This window comes from Ceratina calcarata, unplaced genomic scaffold, assembly GCF_001652005.2.
Source record: "Ceratina calcarata isolate Rehan_Ccalc_2016 unplaced genomic scaffold, ASM165200v1 scaffold1, whole genome shotgun sequence".
Lineage (NCBI taxonomy): Eukaryota > Metazoa > Arthropoda > Insecta > Hymenoptera > Apidae > Ceratina > Ceratina calcarata.
In genome coordinates, this window is record NW_017130860.1 from 791,680 (window position 1) to 804,467 (window position 12,788).

Genomic DNA, 12,788 nt, shown 5'->3' on the forward strand with positions numbered 1-12,788 from the left:
ACGAAACGAGCTGTTGGCTGTTCGTCAGAGTGACTTAGAATCGCGACGTTATCGGGGACGTAGAGCGAACCACCGATTCTCCCGATTCCCACAGGAAATCGTGTCGAGACAATAGGCCAGACGGTTCCGAGGATTACCATAAGGAAAGTAAAGCAAAAAACTTGAACCCGTTAAGAGGCAGATGTCCCAAATTCGGCGAGAACGAGTCGAATCGAAATCAACGTCCAGTCCGATTCTTATCCATGTGACCAACATTTTTGTGACACGGAAGGGTCAAAGAAGTACGACGAAGAGAGGGGTGGAGGCGGTCGAAGCGTTGCGGGAGAAGTCGAAGAGCTACAGTCTCGATTCTCTGGTTCTCGTCGCTGGTCCTCTGCTCGGTAACGCCGTAACCGATAACGGTACCGCACTCCGAGGCTCACCAATGTGAGAGTACTGTTATCCCAACGATGCAGCTACCCTCTCTCTTTTGCACTCGTCTTCATCCTTCTCCTCGTCTCCACCGACGAGGCTTCCAGCAACGCGGATGGCTGTTAGTCGCTCTTTAGCGTTCGACACAGACGTACTTCTATGAACAATTAAAGAAACGACATAGATAGCAAATTACAGAATGAACCAATGTCATTTTTTAATGATTGATTGTATATTAGAATGAATCGAACAGTAATGAACACGAACATTTTTAATTTCTCAAAGCGCGCTTTTGTTAAAAGTTGAAAACGGGTTATCAAAGCGGAAGCGGAAGCTTGTTTGCGTGCACTTTCGTATTCTCGGAAGCAGCATTAGTTCCTCCTTGTACGTGATTAAACTCCATCGACGACTTTGAATAATAATGTTCGGCTATTTTAAAACACCCTGGGTATCGGTTGCATCAGCGACAGCTGGTGGGTACCGTTCCGAAGCGGAAGTGAAGTCGATGATTTTTCATCCACTCGCTTTCGCAGCTGTTGCCAACTTCCACTTTTTTCAATCTTCGGAAAACTTAATTACCGCGTTCAGAAATTATACTTTCATCTTGGAAAGATCTATAGTCTCTTAAAATCATATAAAAATTTAACAGCGACGAACACACGAGACTCCTTGACTATTTACAGACATTTTAAAATTATAATACGTGCAATTATTTTCACAAATAGAAGTATGGAATAAATAGATTCATCAACTGGTTTCTCAACCGGCTCGATTACGTCCTTTTAAAGGCATCGACGACGTCTCCGCGATAATCGTCTTCCAATTAGATCCTGCGCGAAAGTGGAGCGAACCGGAATCCATTCCGGGATTCCAGGTCATCCCAATCGCGAGACGATCAACACTTTGGTCTGATTAATAAGTCTGATTCATGCGAATCCGGATATTCGAGATCTAAGCGTGCTTCCTACAGTTCCTATTGCGTGGGACGCAATTACACAGTCTGCTTCCTACGAAAAGGAACGCGCGATTGTCAACGGTTGGCAAACAGACGATCGTCGCTAATATGAAAATTTATCTCAACCCTCGCGTATCATTCAAGCTTCCAACATTTTTCCTCTATCGAAAGTTTCTCGCCTCAACCCTTTCATGTTCTTTTTAAATTATTTTATCCATAATTCAATCCTGTGATCTTCTTTATTTAGTTCTCATATAATTATGTATAAATGATAAAGATCGAATTGTTCGGCGAAGAGGATTTTGATAACGGTCCATGAATGACCGGTACCGTTAGAAAAATAATTTCTGCCGCCAATTAGATGAGCCGATCGATAGCCATGAAATTTCACGGAGGAACCGTGAATCGTATCCTCCGGTGTGGTGACCCTGTTTCATACCTAAAAGCGTGCACGTGCGCGTGTGTGCGTAACTGTAAATTGTCGCGTTACCTTCTAACTGTAATGCGCGCTATCAGTGTTTCCCGTGGCGAAATTGCGCCAGCAGAAATCCGATGTTTTTCCAGTAGAACTGTTGACTTTTCCTACCATCGCGTGCATGATTACTGGCCACGTAATCGATGCCGCATTCCAATTGATGCTCGTCTTCGATGTGAGAATAGCTGTTACGCTAGCCTCTTGACGTTTTGTCTTACCCTTACCTTCGATGCAAAGATTCATCTTCAAAAGGACGCGTTCTTCACACGCACATCCTTGAAACGGTTGCCATGCGTTAATGGTTTCGAAGTTATTGGCAAAAAACGAAAATTTCGAAGAATTTGAAGGGGTTGAAAAATCTCGAAAAAATTAAAATCTTTTTCTCAAAATATTAATTAATAATTGCATTGCGAAACGAAGACAGATCTCTTCTTATGAATTCGCTTCTAAATCCCATTGATTATAGATCTCTCCTTATAAATTCGATTCTAAATCCCATTACATAATTATAATTTATGAATTATTCGCGTCGGTATGTAACTCTCGTTTGTAAATGATAATATGTAACGGTATCGGTCGTGCTAGTTTTAGTACTGTTATAACGTATACTCCCACGCGTACGATACGGTCCACCAGGGAAGTTTATAGGGAAAAAAAAATAATCGCGGTGAAACAATCGAGACGTGCGATGATGAAAAGGTTTATGTAACCGAGAATTCATTACGCGTAGAATCACGGATGATGCTATAATTCGACGATAATGATTCTTCGCGTCGCTTTACGCAATCACATCTTCAATGCGACTGTATTAATATTTTTAACATGTTGAGGGACGGATTAGTCATTTATGGTTTAAAAAAGACAGGCATTAATTGTGCGATCCGAAGGAGATAAATCACAGAATTTGCATTGCGTCATATACTTCAATGATCCAAGGCTACTTTTTATTCTTCGCTCTTTGTTCAGTAACAAGAAAATAAACCAGTAATTAAGAGAGACTGGATGTTCGTGTCAGAATGAAACACACACTTTTTCTCCACGTTATTTTCAAGATTTTTTGGTACAGTAAATTTAAAGGGAAACCTGATGTGAACCTTCAATCGTTTCTCGAGTACATAAAATATAAGGAAGCTTGTAATTTACTAAGGAGTAGAATTTACGGAAGTTTCATTGAACAGTGACAGATTCAAGGCTGAGGAAGATTTAAACGAGACTCGTTTTCAAAAGCGTCGAACGCAACGGAGGGAAAAGGCGTTCGTTCCACTTAGACCGGCAATCAAGGCGATTTGCATTCCAGGGACGGATCGCAGAATCGTCGGCTGTGGTTAACCCTGAAAATTCCACGCGAGTACGGAATGTGGTCGAAACGCCTCGCGTGCTGCACGCGTGTGCACAGGAAACGGAACCCTTAGAACACTCCTAGAATATCTGAAGATTTTTCAATTAGATCTGCAAGCATAACTTCAAAAGAAAATTGAGGCATTAAAAGTATAGAGTAAAACAGTAACAAGCATCGTTTAGAAATATCCAGTAGTCACTAATTTCATTATAAGGCGTGATTTCCGTCGTATAATAAAGTCATACGTATGTTTTGATAAACAAATTATTGCACGCGATTCTTATCGATCCACCTTATAAATAAAATAATTGGAGGACAGTAAAATGTTTGATAGTAGGAGTTGCATTTAGTTGCATTGTTAGTTTATTAATTAACTTTGCATGGCAATCGACACTTAACAATATACATAACATATTCGCAATTGGAGAGGACAGAATGGATCGCCTCTGATTCATCTTCCTGTCTCTCGTGCACATCGCAGAATACTTGTACGTTAATTCACAGTCTGAAAACTAGACATACAATTATTTCATACTTAAGGAGTTCGTATGAATTATCTTATGCGCTGAGTAAAAGTATTCTGCAGCCTCCAGTTGATCTTTCGAGGCTTACGTAACAAGACGTTACAGCTTAGAATACACGTAATCGTGTCACGAGAACAGTTTGCACGATCCCAGGTATAAACGAGATTCTACCGACGAATTCATTCAAGCGCTTCACAAATAAATAATCGTTCGCGCTTTTTAATTAACTCTGACCCTACGAACAGTTACTCTCCTGCAAGGAATTCGATAAAACTGTGTATAACTATCGTCGATAATTTGCAACCCTTTAAATTGTTTAATTATTCACAGAGGAGAGTACTTATATTGTTACTTAAAGTGTAATTATTATTGTTGAGTCTAAACAGAAGAGTATAAGGATTTTCTCTGCAAATATTTATCACGGTCCAAAGGGTTGGCAAACGATATATAAGTATAATTCGAGTCGAGAACTGGGTGACTTCCTATACAATCATCTGGCACATGCGATTAAATAAATAAGTTCCAGTTGCACCTCTGTCCGACCCGCGTTCTCCTTAATTCCTCCGCTGTTTCTTGACGACGCGTTCTGTCATATTTAAAAACGTGTTCATTTATTATTTCGATTCTCTTTCATCTTCGATGTAAGACATAGACCATTGAAAGATTGATTATATTTCACAAAAGTAATTTTCGTTCGAACACAAAGAGCGGGACGCTCCGTTCCAGCCTGATAACTTAATGACGGTGCGAATCTACGAAAATTCGCCCCGTCATTCAGGTCCAGGTTCGACTCGAAAAACACAGCGAAGAAATTAAACGGCAGGTGTGCAAAAAATTTCGCAAAAGTCGGACGCTTTACCGGCGTTTGGCACTGATTCCCATGCTTCTCAAAACGGAGGCACTGTCTGCAATTCAACTGCGGATTCTATGCAATTTCCACGACAAATGACGAAATCGTACTTGGGAATTGATTTATTTTGCATGAAAATCCGCGGTGTAATTGGAATAAGTAAGCGTGGAAAATTGGACGGTCGATTTGAGTGAAACAATTGAAGGATCGTCTGGAGCATTGAGCTATATAAAACATCTGGAGTGTGAACGAATGGGGGGGTACGTTCGCCGACGAAGAGGAACCGTGAAGGAATCTCTTTCTCTTTTTAGGTGTATAATGCATGTTTTCTGAACCTGAACTCGAACGCGTATATGTCGAGTGATTGACAATGTTATAAATTCAAGTGATTCGATAGAATACTGAACTTCTATCCCCACCATAGTTAAATTTACTACAAGATAATACAAATAGAGAGAGAGAATATAAAAAGAAGGACAGAGATCCCCCATAGCTTCTCGCTTCTTGGAGCATCATCGCTACTCTTCTATCTTACGACTTTTGACAGCCGCGCACACTCCAGATATTTTATATAGCTCAATGGTCTGGAGATTGAAATTGCTCGTAGTTACGTGAGCTGATCGGTGAAACGATACCGTGATTAGGTCGTAACAATGATGTCGTTACCAGGTTCCCTTGGAGGACAATCGGTTTCGCGAGAAAGAGTGAAAAGAATTTTTGTCGCGTTTCGCAACTCGGTTCAATTTCGTTGTCCGACAGAGTGTCAGTGGGTCGCCGTTTCATAAACTCCTCTGACCGCGAACGCCGCTTACGAAAACCGATTGTGCGGTCTACGTGCAAGTTTCCGTTCGCCATTGTCTGTTAAACAAAACCTTAATCAACTGCGACTGCTAATTTCGTTAGAGATTCTATGATTTCAACTCGGAAATTCCTGGTGCATCAACTCCTTCGCGTTACACGTTAAAATTGTTAATAATTGTAATTTGGGTCTCTGCCGATCTCTACATGATTCTTTTTTTTTAATGTACGTTACGTATCGTGGTGAAACTCGTTGCGAAACAGAAGCGACACTTTTCACCTGCTCGATCAATGCGATCGATGAAGCAGACAGCGAAAAGGAACGCTCGCTCGACGTTCATTCGCATACGTGCAATCATCAACCGCATTTATGCTCCTTTTTCCCCTCGACCATAATCACGCGATGAGAAATGCCACGACTGTTATTTTTATATCTATCAAATCTTTAAGAAAATATTTCAATTAAAAAATCCTTCGACGTTTTAATTGGTAGACACTTTCGTCGCAAAGAACTGAAAGTAAATCAGTTTTCTCGAGAGAAACAGTTGCATACTTGAGTTTATTAACATGGAACGAGAACGAGTAAAAATAGTTTGCATTCCGAATGCAAATTCTTTGTTCTATCGGAGGATGTCAGGGAAAAATTTATATTGAATGACGAAATGTAGCTCGACGCGACGAGTGTAACCGGTTGACATCCACGAATCGATAGTAATCAAGCCTAATTGTATATGCATACGAGGCGATAGTGTGAGTGCACGCGAGGCGTCTGTATAACCAGTTTCGTAACGCGCACGACTCGACCGCCTGCGAGCGCGAACACACGTCATACGATTGAATCGTAAAAATTTCAGCTTTTTTTTTCCATCCGGCCTTAATTAACCTTCGAATTCCTCCAACGATTACTGGCACGAGCGAAAGAGTAAATAATTACAGTATTTAAATAATGCAATACGCGAAGAATGAATCCGTTCGTTTAATTATTCACGCTGTCGTCAGAACTGGAGTAAAATTATATTATATTTACACATCGCATTCTTGGCTACTGTCAAAGCAACAATCTCACAGATTTTTCTCCGTCATTAAACTCCTAATTACGATCAAGCTAATTGTGCGGAACATCTATTGCCAACCGGGGCGAGATTGCATCTACGACTTTCCAGATTTTGTTCTCATGCGCGCAATCTCTTGTACACGCGATTATGCGAGTGACTTGAGTAACTCCGTGTCTCCTCGGTTATTAAATAGTCGTTAATTTTCCCGTGGAAAAACGGCAATACCATTTCCCCGCGTTGCAAACATTCCATGAAGTGGTAAACGATCGGCTGTAAAAAGAATACCGTGTCTAATCACGCGTTTTATAAGAATGAGTAATAACACCCGAGATTGAAATTAATCACAAAATATTTATCATGAAAATTGTATTTATAACATTTATTTTATGTCGTACCAGATTTATTAACCGAAAAAAGCGGAGTAAATTTTTGCTCCGAGAAATGCTTGAAACCCTCGCTCGTTTCCCCTCGCATAATTTTTTCCCACGCAATTAAGATTAGCGTTCGCGTTCTCACGGGCGAATGAAACGTTGGTTTAAATCGTCGCGCTACCTTTTCCAGGGGGGATAAGTCGTTGATACAGTTCTTTGATAGCTACCATAAAAGTTAGCAAGATTTTTGCCCGGTGGAAACAATCGAGCAGTTTCAACCAAATTTGTTCCGAAGCAAACGATTCTTCAATTGTTTCTAAATTGAATCGGCGATTTTCTAACGTAAAAGATTCGCGGGATTCGCTTCCGCGAAATGAATACTCGTCAAAGCTACCGACTCGTTTTCTCAGAGGAAATATCACGAGGTAGCGTGGTCGACGTGTGACGAGCTTCAACCAACAGAACGGATCTTCAAGCGACGATGATTCCACTCCAATTAGTCTGTTTGCGACAGGAAGCGATTTTTGTCACTGTGGCAATTACCACCAGGAAGTGAGAAGTTAAACGAAAAGAGAGAAGTCGAAAGAAAGGCTTTCTGCCCGAAGATCGATCTTACTCGAGGCGTTTTTCTAACGCATTCCTTAATTCGAACGACGATCGACTCTCGAGATAAGACGATCGAGGTCACAGGTAGAAACCTGTAGGCTAAGAAGAAGAGGAGTAGAGGGGTGTCGTTCAGCTTTTTGCCGGATCCGTAATTTTCCTACTCGGGCTCGGCTCTTCCGGGAATCGAAAGCCGGGAGAGCTCGAACCAGTTGCCTGGACACTCGCCTCGACCACCCATCACGATTTTCCACGCTGACGCGAACACGGCCAGCAGACCCTTTTACTCTAACGAGCGACCTAATTAATAGTTCCATTTCGGAGCTCGGTAAAACACGACAACGATATCAGTTCACATCGTCCACAGTTCGTTTACAAACCAATTCACGATAATTCTACCGAATCATGCTCGTTGAGTCATCTTCGTTAATCAAGATCGGAATAAAGTGTAAAGGGTATTGAAGAACGATCGGTCCCGCGCACAGTCAATAATTCTTGAGAGTTGAACGCACCAGTAGCGAGTCATTGAACGCGAACCGGGGTTCTAACGAGGTCTGGGCCTAGGCAGGGGTTGAATCTGCTGCGGATGATGCGAGTAGCCGCTTCTGGGATTAACGGGAAGCTGCGTCCTATCCGGATTCTCGTCTAAGCTCAATCCAGCCACCAACTGAGCTATCTCCCTGTCCTTCTTCTCTTCCTTGGGCAACGCGTTTCCGTTCTGCGCGCTGAATCCCAGAGACGCGAGACTTCCGTGACTTCTGCTACGGTGCTCGGCTCTGATACTGTAAGAGAACGCTCTCTCGTTGAGGTGTCCCTTCCGTCGGTAGATCCCAGTGCCGAAACGGGACTCGTTCTCGGGACTGTCGCCGTTTCTGTTCATCTCCGCGGTGGTCAAATCCGCGTGAGACGCCGCGAGCCTCCTGGAGGCTCCGAGGGTCGAAGAATCCTCGAGATGCTGTCTCCTGCCTCTGTTTCCCGCGGTCCCGTAAGTTCCTGCTGGGTAAATCGCGGCAGCCGGTGGCGGAGGAACGACCGGAAGCGGAGCGTACATCGGAACGATGGGAGCGGCTGCAGGAATCGCTCTCAGTCCCTTGGAATGATGGTGAGCTTTCCTGGGTAAGGTAGCAGCGGGGACCAACAGAACTGGCGCTGGTCTGGCCAAAGTTCCCGCCACCGATCGGCTGCTGGGTGGCAAAGGATGAGGATGGTAATGCTGCTGCCTGACAGGGTGCCCCAGAGTATGATGACCATGACCGTTCGTGTACATTCCCAATTGTGGATGCGCGTGCTGAAGAGGATCTTCGTGATTACGATTCTTCAGTTTCTTCAATTTCTTGTTGGCCTTCCTGCGAACGGAAGACGAAGAGGATTCCTCCAGGAGCAGGGGTTGGGACGGCGGTGGCGGTGGCGGCGGAGGAGGTGGCGGAGCGATCAGTTGGCGCGGCCTGGAACCCTTGGTGCTCCTCAGGGTGCCCTGCTCTTGATACAAAGCGTCTACTTCGTCGCGACCCCTGGCCCAGACCTTGTGATTCTCGTTCCCGTTGTACAAGCTGATGTCGTCCGTCGACGTGGCGTCCAGCCGGGTCGCCTGCGGGCTGTCCAAGGTCGTGCTGGACCCGCCCAGAGTGTGATAGAGGCTGTTGCTCGAAAGGTGGCCAGTAGTGACCCCGTTGGTGGTCGCGCTGGACGGGTCCAAGCCTTTCGCGTAGCTACTGTCAGCGTACGCGTGGAAGCAACACCTGACCAGGGCGTTGGCCGCCATGTCGCGTTTGCATATGAACGCGTGACACTCGAGAACCTTGATTCCCGTCGTCCGTCGGAGCACCGCGGCGAACAGCGGCGGGTGGTTGGCACTGGGTGTTCTCGCGAACGGAGAATCCAGAGGGAGGAACCTGGTGTTGGATGAATCCCCGCTTCCGCCTTTGACGTGTCTCACCGCTGCACAGTAGTGCAAGGATTCGATAGGAAAGAACCTGGTGACCTTCTTCCGGTGTTCATCGACGTTCTCCAATAACAGGCCATTGCTCCAAACGCTGAGCCAGGAATCGATTCCACGTGCTCCTAGAGCACCCTGTTCCGGATACAGCTCTCTCAAAGGTTCTTGGACGCCTAGTAGACCTTCTTTACTGGCGTGGGGCACGGAGCTACCCAGGTAGAGGACCCTGCAGCGACAGTACGGCGTCGCGGTGTCCTGATTGGCACCTCTCATCTTGTCTGAACTATCTTTTATCCGAAACCGAAGAAGTCCTCTACACCCCGGTGAACAGTCAGAGATGGAAGCCGATGCGAGAAACAGAATCCATGAGCGTGGCACACGGAACACGAAGGAGACTCACTGGATGTATACTGGACACGCGCGGTGGCAATTGAAATTGCGAAATCGAACACCATTCAAGCTTGCCGGCGGCACACGGAGGAGCAACTCCACCCGGTAACGCACTCCACTCGCGATTACGCAGTCACTTTCCAAAAGGACGCTGAGCAGTTGCAAAATATGTGTACGCGTGCGCCGAGGAGAGTCGCTCTCGGTTATTTCGCAGCAGCTGTAGCCGCCGATCGCCTCGAGATCGGCGTCAGGCCATTATGGCCGCCTTCTGACGGCTTCTCCCACCAACTGGCTACCTGCCGGTCGTACCTCTTTCCTCTTTTCTACCTGCCCCCGCTTCGCCTGTTCCCCGTTCTTTCTTTTTCTTCTTCGACGATCGCCTCTCTCTCCTTGTTCAACCGCGCAACCTTTTCCAACGGCTCCCACCTTCCTCTTGCCCTCTCTTCTGCTCGTTCAGGCCAGGTCCTCAGGTATGCGGCAACCACCAGTGGCGTCCACGTTCTCCTGGTCGCCCCTTACCTCCACGTGTATTCTGAGGCCCGACACACTCTGAACCGTGCTCACCGACGCTCCGAGAAATAGAATGGGCCCGACGAGTGCGTTGGAATCCAGAGGCGCGGCCGACAGGCCCCGTCAGCCACGCACTCCGTCGTCTCCCGCAATCTTCCTTGCCTCATCAGCAAAAATTCACGAATCTTCACTATTTTTGTTCGAGTCCCACGATCGCTAGATCTTTCGGGGCCCGAAGATGGCGCTACCGGTTTCTACTTATACGTCAAACGCTCTTCACTCGATCTTCCTATTATTTGAACTTGCGAACAGCCTCGCATACCGCCCAGCCGCTGCATACGGTTGCACCGGTACTATCGTTCCTGGCTATCTGGTTGATTAATGGTACGCGCACGAACCAGGTAGACTGGCGAACTGTTCGCGGCTGTACGCTCCTCGTCGGACTGAGGGCTGGCGGAAAGCGTGAGACACCAATCGAGCGGGCCCCTACTCTGGGTACGTGCCACCGGGCCCCTCTTTCTCGTTCCTTTTCTCTCCTCGGGTTTTCTGGCCAGGCACTCCCCGTACCAGCCTCGGGATCCCTTCGGAGTGTCTGGAACTATGCCGAGGGAAATGGACATTCTTCCGAGCTGATTTTATGGAGGAACGCTAATAAGTCTCTCTCTCTCTTCCTCGCGAATTTTTCTTTCGCGAGGTGATGCAACGGAGAGGTTTACTCTACGAGATAGCCTTCAAGTTATTTCTGACATTAAATCTTTTATTTTCGGAGTAGGCAAAGTTTTAATCAGTACAGTAATATGTTTATTGAACGTTTTATTGCATGTTTAATGACATTTTAATTAGTGAAAATTTGTATATCTTTAATTACTATTGGCTCGATTATATTTAATGAACAACTTATTACTAAAAGTAGTTAGTTTTATTTTGGAAGTGAAGCGCGAGCCCAGAACTCATTTGAAATTGTAATTAAAAGATTAGATCTATAAGAAGAAAGTAGCAGCAAGTTTTCGCGACTTAAGCTCTACAAAGTGAAACACGCTCGTCAGATTTACGGTCAGCACCGAGAAATTGTTGTAAATGAATTCAAGAAGCTCTTCATAAATATTTACAGATGATTTCTCGTGAGAGATTTAAGTACGAACGTTTGAACTTTGAACAGTCCGATATGGACGGACATAGTTTATTATAAACGTGTTTGCAATAGACTTTCTTTGATTAAACTCCCGTCGAGATTGAGCTGTTTTAGAATGGAAATGAATGATACGATATAATTTACGATTAGCAACGGTCGCTTCGATCCGTTGGATTGCGCAATTGCATATTCGCGATTTCGCCTTCGCCACTGCGAAGCGGAGCGGAGGATCCAGACGAGTCGACCTCAAATCGGCCTCTGTCAAAAGAGAATTCTTTATTTCGCTCCGAACTATAAATGGCACTTGGACGCACCTGACACGATGCACAACTGCAGAAACAATTTCATTCATCTTTACTTTCATTGCATTAGGCAGTTTCATTTTATATTTGCCAGTGGGCCAGGGTCACGGTCTTCGGTCACGCGACCCTGGTTCCACGTTTTACGGCTTCACGCGACGCGCTCTCGTTTCACAAGTCCTTCCTGTGCCACGATTAATTGTACGGAAAACGTCCGCTTCTTTAATCTAAAGAGAAGTCGTAGAAATCAAGGGAAGTGACTCTTGCCGGAAATACCAAGCCAGATTGTTTCAAATTCAATGCACCTTTCCCTAACAAATTAGTACATCAATCTTAATTAGTAAAACATGTCAGTTTAAAATTTTCTTCAGGTTTCAATACGAGAAACAGTTTTTAAAGATATATGCTGTTAAATCCTGCAATTACAAAACGACATTTTTTAAAAGCATCACGAATTTAGAGGGACGCCAGGATCTCTGGTTCGTGTTAATAAAAGAGGCTCGATCGAAGACCGAAATCGTGTGTACTCGTTCCAGGGCGGCCGTGAACGGGACATTAGTATGCAAATAGTCGGATCCAGACTATTGGAACCTGTCCATGTTTTCAGACGTGGAACCAACAAGCTTTTTTCGAGGGATGTAAATCGCGTTTTACGATTTTATCTAAGACCCTAGCCTCGCCTTCTGCCATAAAAACAATCGTTACCCCCTCAATAACGTTGCTCCCATAAAAAGTAATTTTAGAAAGGAATGTGTGATAAGGACAGGAATTTTATTTATTTCAGTAAATTAAACTGATGAGCAGGAATCTTATTTATTTATTCCCATGCACGAAGTGCATTGAAGAGTTTATTCATGCTCTGAAATTCGAAGGTTCCTGAAATTGTGGATGAAGTGGGTCAGTGGGTCGTCGTCACGTTAATTACGTGAATTCCAGAAGCTGCGCACACCTCGTGCGATTACCTCCACGTAGAAGAATTCTCAGTTGATCAAACGTAAAAATCTAACGTCTATCAAATGTCACAACCAATATCTCCTTCAGACAACGTGGAACTCAATAGAATTTCGAGCCTTTAGATTAGAAATTCAGGAATCAAATTCTTGATGAATAATTGGAAGCAATTTTTAATAGTGAGACCGC

At 44.7% G+C, this 12,788-nt stretch overlaps 1 protein-coding gene and 1 long non-coding RNA gene across 2 annotated transcripts in view; one reads left to right on the forward strand and one right to left on the reverse strand.

The window, feature by feature from the left end:
- LOC113464297 (uncharacterized) overlaps positions 1-12,788 on the forward strand; it is a 43,011-nt gene that overhangs the window by 6,592 nt on the left and 23,631 nt on the right. The window lies entirely within an intron of this gene.
- On the reverse strand, positions 5,145-10,649 carry LOC108624675 (uncharacterized). Its single transcript, XM_018024172.2, has one exon. It carries the CDS (start codon positions 9,588-9,590, stop codon positions 7,926-7,928), a length of 1,665 nt encoding a protein of 554 aa, XP_017879661.1. The 5' UTR covers positions 9,591-10,649; the 3' UTR covers positions 5,145-7,925.

What these genes read in the sequence shown, in the direction of transcription:
- LOC108624675 (XM_018024172.2), bottom strand. Translation starts at nt 9,590, where the DNA reads ATGAGAGGTGCCAATCAGGACACCGCGACGCCGTACTGTCGCTGCAGG.